Source organism: Pterocles gutturalis, unplaced genomic scaffold (genome assembly GCF_000699245.1).
Source record: "Pterocles gutturalis isolate BGI_N339 unplaced genomic scaffold, ASM69924v1 scaffold38394, whole genome shotgun sequence".
NCBI classification, from domain to species: Eukaryota; Metazoa; Chordata; class Aves; order Pterocliformes; family Pteroclidae; genus Pterocles; species Pterocles gutturalis.
The window spans coordinates 37,848-54,246 of NW_010137125.1; the positions used below are offsets into that span (position 1 = coordinate 37,848).

A 16,399-nucleotide genomic window follows, 5' to 3' on the forward strand; every position below is an offset into this window, starting at 1 on the left:
ATGGAAGATGAATGGGAAATAATAATAATTGAGCCTTATTGAAATCTTGACAGATAAATAAGCCATGATAGCTGTGGCTCTCAGATGAGCTAAGAGCTCTGAGATGCTCTGTTTCACTGAAGCCATGTCCTGGGCTTGAAATTATTGTTCAGCATGGTGTAGCCTCTCTGCTTCAGAAGGTGCATCTCAGTATCATTAGATACAGCAGTTAGTATTCTGTTCACCAAACAAATTTAGGAATGTTACTCTTCTTTATGAAAAATATTTTTATTAGGTTGTTCTAATAGTTCTTGTTAATATTAAAATGTTATCCATTTATGCTTGATAAGTGTAGCTGTTGCTTGTGTCACTGAAAAGTTAGTATGCCAACAGGAGCTTTTTTGTTCTCAAATTCACACTTCTTGTTTATTTTTACTTTCATTGATGACAGCTCTGTACAAATGAGCACAAGTCTAACACTAAAATGAAATTTTCATGGAAAGTAGTAGTTTCATTTCTAGAAATACTAAGGGGGTTTTGAGCTGTAGACGTTCATGGTTTTCAATTCCTTGTTTCACAACCTGTATCTTTTATGGTAACAGTATAATAAGAATAAAATTCAAGGAACTGCCGTTATGAATCGCTTATGTTAATTAGATTTAAGTGAAACTGTTAAATGTAACAGAGAGTGATGCTGTGTAGTGAGGATAGAAGGAAACAGAGGAAGTCCTTGCTTCATTGTTGATCCCAAGCATTACTGATCAGTTACAGTAAGCTGTTGAACCCATTTGGCTTGAAAGGTCCTCTGAAGTGTTCAGGTAATTTTTAAGATACAAAACACTTCTACCCTCCTGACTGGAGGGTTCAAAGGAGATCATCTAGTCCGACTTCCTGCTCAGGTCCATTTGCAGCAGGTTACACTGGCCTTCTTCCTGTCAAGTTTTGAATATCTTTCAAGAAGGAAGTTCTCGGGCAGTATTCGGGTATTTGACTGTCCTTGCGGTAAAAAGTATTTTGTCCTTCTGTGGTGCAACTCTGAGCAGAGTCTGTCTCTGTCTTCTCTACGCCTGCCCGTTAGGTAGCTGTAGGCAGCACTAAAATGCCTCCTTTGCCATCACTGAACACACACAGTACTCTCAGACCCTCCTTGTAGCTCATCAGATCCAGCTGCCTTAACCATCTTAGTGGCTTCCCTGGACTTGATGTACTACATCAATACCAGGTACTTAGCATTATAGTTCCAGGGTTTCCCAGTATAAGAAATACTATACTGGATGCAGTACTCGAGGTGTGGTCTCACCAGTGCCAAACAGAGGGGAATAATCACTATCCCCACCCTGTTGGCAACATTCTTGTTAATACAGCCCAGGATACAGTTGATCACCTTTGCTGCAAGAGTGTGCTGCTGACTTCTGTTCACTTTGATGTTGATGGAGGATCCCTAGGTCTTTTTCAGCATAGTTAATTTCTAACAAGTCAGTCCCCATGTCTGGTATCATCTTTGTATCTTTTGTCTGATCATAGTGACTCCTTCAGATTGTGGTTAATAGTATTGTGCTTCCTCTACAGACGTTTAATACCCTTGCTGCATACTAGCCTGAGAATAAGTTTGCTATTGTTCATGTTTTAAGAGGTCTAGAATAGTTTATTGATGTAGAAAGCAAACTTGGTTTGAAAAGGAATTAATTTTTAAATAAGAAGGTTGAGATTTTAATGAGGAAAACAAAGCAAAAACATAATGCGTTTCAAAAAAAATTTGTAGCTGTAATGGCCGTGAAAATAAATATGTATGAGGAAAAGCTGAATTGCCTCCCTCCTCTCACCAATTATTTTTCTAAGCTGCTTCAGTGGAGTCTTTCCATATATGGAAGAAATGAGTTGGAGATTTGAACTCACGAAACACATTTTGTTCAAAATCTCCAAATACTGTACTATTGGAAGAATACTTCTCTGTATCATGTCACAGGGAAAGCAATTTGAGAGAGGTGTTTTAGGAGGGGAAAAAAATAAAGGTGGGAATGTTTTTTTCATTAGGCATGTTGAAATGTTTTGTGTATTTTTTCAAAGATTCATAACTCAGGCCTTCCGCTCTTTGTGAACTTTCATGGCTTTAGCGCTTTAAGATTTTATTCAGACCTTGGTGACATGTACTATGTTCCAAAATGATTTAAATGTGCTGTTGCTTAGTGTAAATGACAGCATAGCACAAAGATAATGAAATGAGAATTTGAAACGCAGTGTTGCAGCATCTGACTTGTAGAGTTATGTTGACCAGTAACGTAGCTGCTGCTTCTAGATATTATAATTCTTTCCCTGGAGGAAAGAAAAAGCTGAAAAATATGACCTGATTTATTATAAAGTAAATGTTGCTTACGTTTATGAACAGCTATATGCTTGGTTATAGAAATCGGGCATCTGAAATTTCATCTCAATTTTTTGTTAAGAAAATTCTGAGCAAATAGAAGTGGAATGAGAGTAGCAGTTTTACAATTTTCACAAGCTTGGTGCTATTTCTGTCTCTTTAGAATAAAAGACAAATGCCATTGACAGCAGCTGTTACCTCCTTCAGTGGAGATCACTTGGTGACGTTATTGAAAAAGGATGTTTCATTTGTTTCACTTTGTTTAGAAAAGGAAGACCAGTGTCTCATGCCTGAAGCTTGGAATGTCGACCAGGGAGTAATAACCAAACTCAAGGAACAATACAAAAAGGAGCGCAAGGGGAAAAAGGGGGTGAAGAGTAAGTGGAAAACATTGCACCTTAAAATCATAAATCGCACATCTTTCACACCCTTAATTCTATCTCTCTTTCAATGTTTTCCTAAAATTACTTACTCTTTTACTTTGCTGCTCCTGACTGCTTTCCTGTTCACCAGTTCTCAGGGGTTGAAATTAATGACAATCAATCAAGCTACCTGATAAATAGTTGGATTAGATATAAGTTCTTTCAACCAGGTATTGGATTAATTAAAAATTCTTGCTTTGAGCATGGATTACACTTCTGTTATTCAGAAACTTGAATTTTAAAAGGCTTTGGTTCAATAGTTCCCACTTTAATACAGAAGACTGCAGAACCCTTTCCTAGCTGGAAGCATGCCAGTTTCACAGGAAGAGTTAAAGTCTGGTATGTAAATTTAAAAAACAAAACAGAAACTGTCTTGACTATCCTGTTAGATAACAGAGGGAGAAAACAGGTTAATTTCTACCCCTGTTTTTACTTAACATTCACAACATGGAAGTCATGCTATCATCATAATTTGTTATGCAGGGCTCGAAATAGGAAGCAACTTTGACCATCAGTTTATTTGTAAATCACAGGATTTATTTATTGACTATTACACCTGTGGGACTAGCCTTTAAAAATGTTGGGTATTTTTATCCAACGAAAAAACTGTGATCAGTATCTGAAATACAGTTTCTAGCCCTGTATTATATTTTTTATTACATTTCTTGAAATACAAGTCTGTTTCGTAAAAATCAAATGTTTTTTGATAAGTAAAGCTTAAAACTTTTTGAACTCAGATGATGTGTTTAAAATGAAACACTGTATTCACAGCTCTATTTCAAACATCTAACCATATTGAGAATTCATGTGTGAATGATGTAAATTAATTGCATGTAGCCCAGTAAGAAATGTGAGAGATGTTTCTCCCTTTGTGGGAAGATGCTTATGAATACCAAGGAAATTCTCAGTGCTAAAGAGACATACATAATGATAACGAAAGGTGTCAGATCCTCATATCATTGAGACTGACTTGTTTTGTTACTTTTTGTATTGGTACTAAATGTGATAAGCTGCTGCTCAGCAGTTGATCGTGGTGCTGAAGTTATGCTATCAAATAGACAAATTAAACCTTTTTTCTTTTTTTCTTTAAAAAAGTAAATAATTGCCATACTTGAAATTTCTCAAGTGATATTTTTGTCATCTTTGGAATCATTTAAGTTGCTGGAAATTAATTGCAAGTCTGACAAGAAGCTGAGCTGGCCAATTAAAGCGTTTATTTTTCACAAAATTGATTCTAAGTTTCTTCGTAGTTAACATAGAGAGGGCATACCAATATATGACTTCAGTGAAATTGATTTTGCTAACTTGTCTGTTATTTTAAAAAGACAGACATGCTATGTACTTCAGGGTAAGTAGTTGTAGGGTTAACTTAGCAGAAATTTAATCAAACTGTTGAAATTATATTTTTGAACAGCTGTTGAGTGCTTTTTATTTTTGATTATAAAACTTAATATTTAATTGTTAATATAGACATAGATATTACTGGGACATGTTTTACTTATATTTATGAGAAAAATTCCTGATGAAGGGCAGCACTTGGACATCCAGTGCTCCCTCATGAATATGACTACTGCTCAGTACATTGACAGTACCTTTTAGATTGATTGGTTGATCTTGGGAGACCAAATGGTTTACTGCAGTACAGAAATTAAGCATCTTTCCATGGACAAACCATCGTTAGAAGGGCATCAATGCAGAAAAATCAGGAAGAATCACAACCTATTTTCAGCTATTCATGATGTTGCACGTAGTGAAGAAGAATGTGAGAAAGGAAATCCATGGAAAAAGAAGGGACTAAATATCTTGACATTAAATTGTACAAAGTTTATTTCTATGACTTTAATCTCATCATAAATGGTGTTTAGACACTGAACTGCTACTAAGTAAAATATTGTTTTTATAAATCAGTTATTATAGTAAAACAATCTTGCAAAATCCTACTTACTGTTTTCCTGAATCAAGTAATAATTGTGACAGACATGCTAAATACAATTTAGTTTATTATCTGTCATTATGGTTAGGGTGGACAAAGAATTTGCAACTGCATTAGTAAACTTACGATTTTGCAAGGCTGTAGTAAACACTCCTGTGAAGTAATAAGAGAATGGAATCATAGAATGGTTTTGTGAGAGAATAGATATGTTAGAGTACACTTCTGTGTTAAAGCTGCTTAAAAATAGCTGTATTATTTACTGGTCTAGGAAAAAACATAATGGACTATGGGTAAGACATTTTCCCATTCTTAATTAAACTTACAACAGGAAAAACTACCGAAGATATGTTTCAGCCTCAATCCTATATAAAACAGTCAAAACAGGGATGTGGGAAAATGATGGAGCAAAGCACAGGTAAGTGTCGAGAAGGGCATGGGTCTTCACCATATGTAGCTTCAGGAAGTAGGCCAGTGAAACCAGTTGCATTTATGTTTTCATATAAGTATAACTTTTTTGATTATATAGTTCACGATACTACACGACTGCACAAATAAATTTAAAACACTCACGTTGCCATAAAAATATGCAGCACAAAGTACACGATGCACAAATTTTAAAATATTCACAAAGGTCAGCTACTGTTTTGGAAAAGTAAATATTCTAATAATCAGTGTGACTCAGTTGGAGGCATTCTTAAGCATCCCATGCAAGTAACAGTATGAGTTTATAAATGTGGGGAAAAACGTGCGTTCACAATTCTCAGTTGCTTCTATCACTTTCTTTTCAAGAAATTCATTTCATGCTGGACGATTAGTTACTGCTGAAAATATGTGCTCATTAGTTTTTCTGTGATAATGTTGTAATTCAAGGTAGGATCCATTGTTGCATGTGCTGCTGTAGCGTATCTGATGTAATTAGTGCCATCATGAACTATGCATAAACCACTTAATTTTTTTTTTTTTTTTCCTGGCTAGGGCCCAACAGGTCAAAGCTGCAAGATATGCTTGCAAACTTGAGAGATGTTGATGATCTCCCTTCATTACAGCCATCTGTTGCACCTTCTTCTAGGCCCAGTAGCTCAAGGCTCATTGAACACGAGATAAACAGGACAGATGAAGGTAAGCATTAAAAATGTGCATGCACTTTTATAAAAGATAGATGTTTATAGTTACTTCTGCTTAAAGATTATCCTCTTAAGGCTTTCCAAGCACTTTACAAATACTGATTCAGCATTACGAGCTCTAAGTGCAATAAATGGCATTCCCATTCCTCCCCTCTGGTCACTATTAGTAAGGTCAAGACGCCTTCTAAGGTAAAGTCTTGTCTGAATACCTTTGAGCGTGATGGAAAAAACTCATTTGGCACTTGGTGACTTTGTAATATGAGGATCATAAGCCACTTGCTTTTGTTTGTGCTCAGGCCTAGCAGTCAAGTGTGAAATATAAACTCTCAGGACATAAGAGCATCTGTTTTTCTCCCCATGAACATAATTCTAAGTGTGTATGTGTATATGTATACAGACATACACATGTATACGCGTGTTCTTTTTCTAACTGTAACGATAGAGGCTCTGCAGGTGGCAGGTGTAGCTTTTAAATGGATGTGGTGATTGTGTAGTGAATCATACAGACAAACTTACAGCTTGGCAGTGTATTAATTTCCATTGTGTGTTCCAAAAATTAAAAAAAAATTCTCATAGCAGCTAGTCCAAACATGGAAAGCCATGCATCTTTGCAATGAGGCGTGTGGTTACCTTCATTCATATTATCTCTGAAAGTTGCTAAATCATGTATTTGATTCAACATTTGAATTGCTGTAATGTGCAGCATAATAAAATAAATATATGAGACTATATTAATTTGTAAAAGATCATATCATGTGTTCTTTATTTAAACGGTAAATATGTTTTTGGAAAAATTAGTAAAACATGGGTTTCGCTTCGCAGTTTTTCAATGAATGTGAAAAAGTAGGTCGGCCAAGTTATAATTAAGATGCATAAAAAGCCTCTGGCGTGTGGCATAGTTACCAAAGACCTCAGTAGTTCTGTTTCTTACGTGCTTGGTGATTTTCTTTATGAAAGAAGGGGTAACTTAGCAACACTTTGAGAAGTGGAGGAATTTTTTGTTGAATGTTTATTTTCTAAGTTTTTTCATATGTACTGAGAGCCATATTAGTAGAGCTCTATTTTCATGTCCTTTCAGGAATGTGTTTTTTAATTCAGAGACTCAGATGGACTCTCAAAAAACCGAAAAGAGGGCAGCTGATTGTTATCAGTCTGAGTTCAGTATTACAAACTGTTAGCTATGTATTCATTCCTTTATAAATCTGAGATTCTTTGATCTTCTCGGCATGCAATTTTTTTATTCTAGTAACTTTTCAGATTTGATGTCCTGTATGTATTGGGTGGTGAGTGGAATATTACACCAGAAGTTCAAAAGAGAGAAAAAAAGAATGGGGAAGAGAAGGGGGAAGCAGTCTGAACGGATCAGGCTATTCATTATAAACCATAGTTTGGTTGGTTTTAACTTAGTGTTGGTGCTGTTAGACTAAATGAGATGTTGGGAATGACTTGGTGTTTCCTTTTCTCTCTCCCTCTTAGCAACAGTGTTCGCCAAGGCTTTGTATTTACAATAGAGCTAAAAGGGGAAAAAAAAGCTGTAATTCACTGAAAAACCCTTGTAATTTGAGACAAAAAGTCTGTAAAACTGAGTGAAGTCTCTTCTGTCCAGAAGATAACATGTTTTCATTTATTCAGTCCCCCTTTTGTGATATATAGACTTGGAGACCTATTGTACAGGGAAGTTGGTACAGCTCAGTCTCAGCTACTTGAGAGTTGTTCAGTATTTTGGAAGTGAAAAATATGCTTTTACTAATCAACCTTGCATAAGCCCATGTTTCAGCATTTTTTGTTTTGTTTCGTTTTCTTGCAGTGGAAGCTTTAACATTCCCTCCTTCTTCAGGGAAATCTTTCATTATGGGAACAGATGAAGCCCTTGAAAATGAGCTCGGTCTTGGAGAACTGGCAGGTCTCACAGTGGCCAATGAGGCAGATTCACTGACTTACGATGTAAGTGGTTATTAATGGTAACTCAGCGTCCTACTATCTACTTGCTGAAGGCAGATGCAAGTTACAATGTATGTAGACTGGGCAGAAAACATTTTCCTGTTAAAATTATGCTGCCAGAGGATGTCACAAATTTTTACTTGACAGCTCTGTTCTTCCCATGCGCAGCAGCCTTCAAGCTCTCTGCAGGCCCCTCTCCTTCTCTCATTTGCCTGCCATGTCATTCAAATAGTTGAAAGTTGAAAGTAAATGTAATTGGCAGTTAGTGATACAGCTGGATACTTGTAACCCCAGTGATGCTGAGCAAAATTAAGAGTAGCGTGACCAGCAGATTGATTAATCTTGCTATTGCACTGTTCAGCTCAATCAGGGATGATTTTTTAGTATTGCGCGTTGGGGAGGAATTATACCCTTAAGTAAATCTGACTCTTAAGTAATCAGCGTCTGGGATTTTACTATCACAGATCAAATCTGAGATTTCCGAAGTAACCTGCAGGTCCTTACTTTGAAGTTCTATCCTTGTATGCACCTGCAAAGCAATAAGTTATGTAGTGAATAAAAGTTTACGTACATTTGGAGAGTGACACTGCAGAGATGTGCTCTACTACTATAGCAAGTTGCTGAGCATGTGATGTATTGTGAATCATCAGGGCTGCAATGATCTAGAACATCTCTGCTAAAATTCAGTATTTTAGCATTATGTCCTAATTTGGGCTCGGCTCTTAATTTTTTTGCAAAGCTTCCCTAACTTTGTCTCCAAAAAGGCGTAAGATGGTGTACGTTTCATTTCTTTTACAGTTACACCTAAAACTTCGCTGAATTTTTAAATTCAGACGATATGACAAATCTAAACCATCTGTACAAGACCTGAATGCTTTCACTGCTTGACTTCATTGTTCAAGTGTCCATATAAACTATAGTGTGTGTCCATGTCTCCAAAACTTGAACTAACACCTTTCATATGGAATCTAGTGTGTCTTTATCCACCCGTATCTTTTTCTGCGTGATTGAGAATATTAACTTCTGTTTGTTCACTTGCTAAATGCCTTTATGAAGTTCTGTGATCAAGATTTCATAGTCATGCTTGGTTCACCTCTTACGTTTACTAGGGCTCACAATGTAAAAAAAAAAAAAAAAATTGTTTAAAAAGCTCTTTGCTCCTGTCACTGTGCTCTGTATTGAAGCAAAATGAAAGGCTAGTTTTTCCATTTCAAATTTTACTAAAAGTTTAGATTACAAATATTATCTGGTTTTATTTTGGACAACTTCATTCCTTCTTCCAGCTGCCAATTGTCAATCAGGTAGGAGTAGTGGAAACTTAGTATGTTTTTTTTATGTGTCAATTTTAAACCATATGGAGAATGAATTCAAAAGGTTTCATGTGAATCCGTCTTTACATGTATTTGCTCTCAAGCATTGCAGACACTTTCCTATTTTCAGTCCCTTTCCACTTACACTTTTACTGGATTTTTTTCTTCTAAAACATGGCAGCATTAGCCTACCTCATTTAATGGTTTAAGTTTTTTACATGCTGCTTTGACTAACTGTAAATTAAAGAATGGTTTTCACTTGGTAATGGAGATTATGAATTTATTACTTAAAAAAGAAAATTTTCCTTTGGTGGGTAAGTTTTTAGAATAGCTAACAAGAAGAAATTTCCCAGATTGCTAGCCAATGCTCTCTTTTCTTTTTTGCTTCCTTTACACATTGTTGTCTTAACATATGTTCACTTTGGTTCTGTTTTTTTCCCTAATCTGAGTAGATTAAGAAACTTCATAAAATTGTAATGGGCTTTTGCAGATGTGACCCAGGCCCTGTGCTGCTGGTATGGCAGCTGGAGGGCAGGCAGGCTTTGTCCGTCACCTAATTGGCATTAGATGCCTGTGTTGAGGCAACCAAATTCCTCTCCAGATATCTGTGAATACTCTGTACATCTTGTACCCTTTTTGCTGAGACTTTCTTGGCCAATCTCCAGAAAATCTGCCTGAGCTGCTAGCTGTGCAGTACTGCCCCATCCTTGTACCAGCTTGAGCATTTGTCTGTTCCCTCCTTGAGCCAACTCAGCTCAGTAAACTGGGAAAGAAAGGGACTTGGCCCCCTGGGCACCATGGTACATAACTACTTAGAAATACAGTGAGACTAAACCTGCTGTTTGTTATGACTCCTTTCTCATTGTTTTAAATCTATAGAACCTCTTAATTGAAGCATATTTTAATTATTAAATTCAGAAGTAACAAAATTTAAGAAAAAGCACTTTTGTTCTTAAACCTTCCCCTGCCTCCCTCCTCATGTTCCAGAGTAAAATGTAGATTCTTGAAGTGGCTGAAAACCTTTTCTCTTCTTTGCAGTTAATGATACTGAGTTAATGTGGGATTATCTGTAGTTTTCAACGTAACAAAATTATCAATATTTGAGTTACAGTTGTTTGTTTTCTGGTTTTCTGCAACCACCATCATCAGTGGTTATTGGAAGGTAAATTTAACTGTGGCAGTGTTGACTGACAGAGAGATAAGTTTGTTCAAACTTTGAAATAATAATAATAAAACAATAAGTTTGTTGAAATAATTGTTACTTTTTTTAAGGGCTTTCTTTTTGGATCTGCTAAAAATGCATTTATGGCAAAATAATTGTGTCTGTATATACGATAGCTTATTGCTTGCCAGTCATATTCTTAGTGTGTAGCCAAGTCCTTTTTGTTTGTTTGTTTTTTTTCATGGCAAGCTTTACCTGTCTTGCATTGGTACAGAGCTTCTGTTGCCTTAGGTGAGTAAGTTAGGTTGTTTTTTTTCCTGTGCTGCTAGACATTTCTCTGTTTCTCTTAGCTCTTTACTTCAGAGATGCTGTGTCAGGGGTACTTTGGTTGAGTACAGCTTGGTTTGGTCAGGCCCACTGTTAATGGATAAGGCAGTAGGTATAGATCAAATTTCAAATACCAAACTGAGTTCACAGCGCTATCAGTCAGGAAGGTACTTTTCAGCTTTTAGATTGTGTGACTTAACAGACATGTGGAGTATTTCAGATTTGCAAAGAATGTATTACTGTGGAAGTGACATTACTTGCTGCCTTTGTGGAATATGTCTGCCTTCATTCTCATTTGGAGTTGTCTGATCAGTGTTCAATGGACTGTTGCTCAAGAGCAGGTTGTTATGAAAAGTGGGTGAGGCAATTTGACATCTTCTGAAAATGCCAAACTAAATTCCTGATTTCTTCCTTCCTTTGTGCTTTCCAGATTAATTACAAGTTTGGCATTTTTTTTGTATTAGATAGCAAACAATAAGGATGCATTGAGAAAGACTTGGAACCCCAAGTTCACATTAAGAAGTCACTTTGATGGAATAAGAGGTCTCGCTTTTCATCCGGTTGAACCAGTCTTAATAACAGCTTCAGAGGACCATACATTAAAAATGTGGAATTTACAAAAAACAGCCCCAGCAAAAAAGTAAGATTTTTTTTTTCCTTGTTTCAAAAAACATTTTAATTTATGAAAAAATAAATTAATTGTAGATGCCACTTCACTAGGTGGCCCTTGGAGTTAATGAAAATTGTTCTTTGAATTTAAGAGTAGGAAAACAAGCTCTTGGATGGAGACTTCTGAAGAGTGCCAGAAGAAATCCATGTGTGTTTGTGAATGTGTTTTGTTTGTGAAAATGAAAACCGTTCACTTTTTTATATTTTCCGTGTAGATAACAGAGCCAATTAATTTACTAGTGAAAATATTTGGATGTAGCCTGTTAGTGTGCTTGCATGTGTATATAAATGTATAAAAAATGCGTTTTTATATATATATGCATGTATGTGTATACACATGTATCCATCTACATGTGTACAGCTTTAAACTTTGACTGAGATGTTCCTAGGTTCCTTTGTACACCATCTCTTGTGTGTTGCTGGGGATTTGCAGAAATGAGAGCAATTTCTTCACAGGGCTAGTATAGTAAGGGAGTAGATCATGCCTTTTAGAAGGACTGGGCAAAGCACGTGGCCTTCCCACAGTCTTTAACAAGCACTGGTAAAGTTCAAGGCAGCAGGTTTTGAAGTCATTTGTAACTGGGCTACAGCATTGATATAAAAACAAGGTGTCACAAACTCCTTTGGTAGGGATGGGGAACACTTAACAATATATTCAGTGTGATACTGATGGCCTCCATTCCTTTCCCACCATTGATACACCTACCTACTGGTTTGATTGGTGTGTGAGAGTTTGTGGACTCTACCTTGAAGGTCTTCAAACAATAAAACCAAACCATCCAACCAAACCCTATCGTATTTTGAAAGAATGCAAAGAATTCCTAGATATATGAAAAATCATGTTGGGAAAGGAAGTTGTGGGAGAAACACTTCAGAAGATATAGCAGTGATTTTAAGAATTTATCAATTGTGGCAAATTTTTGTAAAGCATTGAGTAAGATCATATATATGTTAACATTCTCTTGTACTTCATTTAGGAGTGCTTCTCTTGATGTAGAGCCAATATATACCTTCAGAGCACATCAGTGAGTATTTCCTGAGAAAGATTGTCATACTTGGAGAAATATATGATTTTTAAACAGACACAAAATTTTTTAAAAAACTAATTTCCACCTTGTCAAGTAGTAATGTCATACAATGCTTTTAGTTCCCGTATTACTTAAAATATCTGCATATGTTAATCTTCTTTCTGCATAATTATTTGTCCGGAAGTACACCACAGTTTTAAAAAGAAAAAACCTACAAATTATACAGTTCAAATTCGGTTTGGTGTTCTGTTCATCACTGCAGCTCTTGCCTTTTTGTCAGATATGTGCATCTGTAGATGAAGCTGTTAGCAGTGAATTTAAATCTACTGAACTGATTTTATGAAAGAACCGTAGATCTTTAAAGAAGGGCAAAAAAAGCTGTTTGTGCAAAGTAACAAAGCCTAGAGTTTTAAAATGTGACACTTAATATTTCATCTGCATAATGATTAAATTGTCTTGATCATAGTTAACAAGTATTGTGGAGATTTTTTTTTTTTGGTGGGAAGTGTAGCATATGATCGGAATATGCAGAATTTTTGTCACAGTCTGTGTAGCAAGTGAATTGTATCTGACAGGGAAATTTGAAAATTCTATTCATGTTGTTTTTCACATAGTGAAAATGTTAATCGTTAACGTTTCTTTTGGGGGGGTTCTTCCAGTGGACCAGTGCTCTGTGTGGTGATGAGCAGTAATGGTGAACAGTGTTACAGTGGGGGAACGGATGGCCTCATCCATGGCTGGAATACAACCAACCCAAACATTGACCCCTACGACTCTTACGGTATGTTGCTGTCACACACACAAGTGAAAAGACAGGTTTAGAGACATTAGTGTTATGTGTCTAAAACAGTATAATTTGTAAGTAATGCTTCCTTGAAAATTTAAAAGAGAAAGTTGAATGTTGCTTCAATTACTTTAACTAAATTATTGTTTTAATACTGATGCTGGTTGATGAGAAGATAAAATTCGTAATTTTCTTTAAAAAGGCCTTGATCTCATCACAATTTTGAGAAACAGCTAGTTTGAAAAAGTACAGGACTAAATCTGATACTTGGCGAGAACAGCAAATGTGTATCTTAATGTTCTGTTCTTCGACAAATCTGTGCAGTTGAGATAAAAAGAGGTTGTGTAGTCTGAGACCAAAGCTGTTAATCTTCTCTGCAAATAGCTAAAACGGCCCAGTCTGGTGAGATTTACCAGATCTGGATCTGAATGGATGTCAGCCTTGTGTCTGTGTTTTAAGACATTTTCTATGTCTCGTAGCTTCAGATGCAGTTGGCCTCAGTGCTGCTTTTGGGAAAAGGGACTGATGTGCCATTAATGGTTGTGTGAGAGTGTATTTTAAAATCAAGATGTGTTTTGCCAACTTTGATACTGTCCCTTCTGCTGAAACGTTGTTTTGTTACATTAGTTATAAACTGGATAAGGGAATGCCATGTAAAGCCCACCTGGATGCGTTCCTGTGTGATCTGATCTAGGTGTTCCTGCTCCGGCAGGGGGATTGGACTAGATGATCTTTCGAGGTCCCTTCCAATCTCTAACATTCTGTGATTCTGTGAAATTCAAGCATCTCCATTCATAGGTGAAGCTTCTGCATTGATGTGACCTGATTCACTGGTTTTGGCTGGGGTCTTGTGTTTTTTATAGACTAGCTTCTTCAGGTTGGTTCATAAACACAGACCAAGATAAAACTATTGACTTAATTCCAATTTTGTTTTGAAATGTCATTTGTTGTGTTTTGTTCACAGATCCTTCTGTTCTAAGAGGTGCTTTTGTAGGCCATACAGATGCAGTGTGGGGTCTGGTTTACAGTGGAGCACACCAGCGTTTGCTGTCCTGTTCAGCAGACGGCACTATACGCCTATGGAAAGCTACAGAAATTGCTCCAGCTCTCAATATATTTAATGATAATCAAGGTACATAAAATTGCCCTGCCTTAAAGTGCATGAGCATCACTGTTCAGACAGACATAATTTTGACTACTGAGTAGAAATCCTTCTTGTTTGTTTTGCTGGATTTTATATCTTTATGAATGTTTTTGGGAAGAGTAAATTTTGTGTCCCTTCTCCTTTGACACCAGCTGAATAGATACCTACACACAGGGGGACAATCACATATGTCTAAAAGCCAACTGCTGCAGGTGATCTGCAGATGTTACTAGAACCACGGAGTGTAATGTATCAACTCCTCCATAGTTCAGATTCAAGCTGAGTTTCCATTCGGCCCTTGCTTTTGGGTTGTCCAGAATAAACAGCCCTTCCTTCCCCCAACAGAGGTTTGGAGTAGCCATTGCTTCGTCTCAGGCCAGTGTACCTTCCAGATTATGTTCCTTGTGCCTCTAACACAGAGATTCTGTGTTTGATTTTCCGAGTTTGCGCATTAACCAAATAGCAATAACCTAGTCGTACTAAATGCTGCTAGTTGAAAAAATTGCCTCCTTTGGATTTGGTTACTGAAATGTCATGCACAAATCAAAACCCTACTGTTTAGCGCCTTACTTTCTTGATGTTGCTGTCTCAGTAAGTGCTCTAGAATGAGCCTGTTGACGTTGCCAAACTCTCTCAGAGCTGATGGTCCTAAAGGCAACCCACAAACCAAGACAGTTGCTTGGCTCTTTAGAACAACTTCAAGGCAAATTAAACTTTGGCATAACTGAACAGACTTATTGAATTATGCTGTAAAGCTCATCAGATATGCCTTTACTTGTTAGTTAAAATAGACTGAGCAAAATAGAAATGTTTCATATATTTTAATCCTTGTAGAACTGTTTCCAAAGGTCTGTAGGGTTTTGTGAAGAGCAGAACTGGTTTGCTTCCAGCCTGCCTACCTGTCTTCTTTGAAAACTTGCTGATAGTGGGTTTTTTTTGTTTGCATTTCTTAGAGCTTTTTTGGTTTTTGTTTTTTAAAATTATTAAATTAAGGGGGAGGGGGGAGTAGTCTTGCCTCACAGACCTAATCTTTGGGTTTTTTATATTCCAAACTAGAATGAAACCCAGTTGTGACATTCAAAGATCCTTCTTTGAAACTGAGTTTTCCTGTGGCTTGTTGAGAACCTTGAACAAACTCTCTAAAATATCTAGCAGTCATCGTTTAAGTCCTTTAGATTAACCATTGTAAGTTTACCAGGAAGCTGCAGATAAGCAGGCATGGCAGTGGTAGAAGAGGTCACTTCAGAAACAATACACATTTTCTTACCACACCAATCCTTTCTGGCTTTTGTGGAGTACCTGTAGATAAGTACCACCATTCCTGAGCAGCATTCCTGAGGTCGTGTGTCCAAAAAAGATATTTCTCCCATGAATCTTAGATTTAGACAGAGCTGATGATATTCCTGCATTATCTGGATCCATGGATATTAGATTGCTTAACATTCACTGTCTTCCTCCTCCTCCTCCTGGCATCTGTTGTAACTGTTGTTCTTTCACATAGCGGGTGATGAACAGGACATCTGAGGAGAAAAATTCCAAGGGATATATATATATATAATGCTGACAGTGTCAGCTTATAAAATTTGCACCTGGAAAGCTTTGAGGTTTTTTCAAGCTCTGAATTTGCCTGGGTTAATAACACGAATCATCTGTCATGTAAATGATATTACCACTTCAGTTTCATGTGCTTTTACTTGGCGCAGTGCAGGTGAGTTTGAGAATTGCTCTTATAGTTAAAGGAAGGAAAAGTGGGCAGGGAGTTCTTACTTTCTTAATTTCAAAGTAGATTTCTGTCCAGTTACAGTTCCAGTTACAGCATTTTAGTAAGGAATGTTGTTGATATGCATATCAGAAAAATAGGATTAAAATAGTGATCATACAGGGCAATCTTTTTAGATGGGCATAAAGTAAATTGTAAAAGGCAACATTTCTTTTCATAATCATGGCTCTTTTGATATTAAAGTGCTTACTGGTTGGGGTTTTTGTTTTGGTTTTTGTTTTCTTTATATCAACTGAATCTTACGAAAACGTTCTCTACATTGCTTTCTAGAAATGGGAATCCCTTCATCAGTAGATCTTGTGAGCAGTGACCCAAGCCTCATGGTAGCATCATTTAACAGTGGACACACTAGCATTTTTAACATGGAGACACGTCAACGAATTCTTACCCTGGAGTCCAGTGTGGATACTAGTACGTATTAAAAAAAAATATAT

General features: G+C 36.6%; 1 protein-coding gene across 1 annotated transcript in view; it reads left to right on the forward strand.

Moving 5' to 3' along the window:
* STRN (striatin, calmodulin binding protein) overlaps positions 1 to 16,376 on the forward strand; it is a gene marked incomplete at its 3' end in the record, with an annotated part of 41,947 nt that extends 25,571 nt beyond the window's left edge. Inside the window, exons 7-15 of the mRNA XM_010082533.1 lie at positions 2,608 to 2,718; positions 5,025 to 5,111; positions 5,672 to 5,815; positions 7,628 to 7,764; positions 11,025 to 11,200; positions 12,207 to 12,254; positions 12,917 to 13,038; positions 14,006 to 14,173; positions 16,236 to 16,376. Coding sequence (XP_010080835.1) covers positions 2,608 to 2,718; positions 5,025 to 5,111; positions 5,672 to 5,815; positions 7,628 to 7,764; positions 11,025 to 11,200; positions 12,207 to 12,254; positions 12,917 to 13,038; positions 14,006 to 14,173; positions 16,236 to 16,376 — 1,134 coding nt within the window. The remainder of the gene's footprint in view (positions 1 to 2,607; positions 2,719 to 5,024; positions 5,112 to 5,671; positions 5,816 to 7,627; positions 7,765 to 11,024; positions 11,201 to 12,206; positions 12,255 to 12,916; positions 13,039 to 14,005; positions 14,174 to 16,235) is intronic.
* Between the last annotated feature and the right edge of the window lie 23 nt (positions 16,377 to 16,399).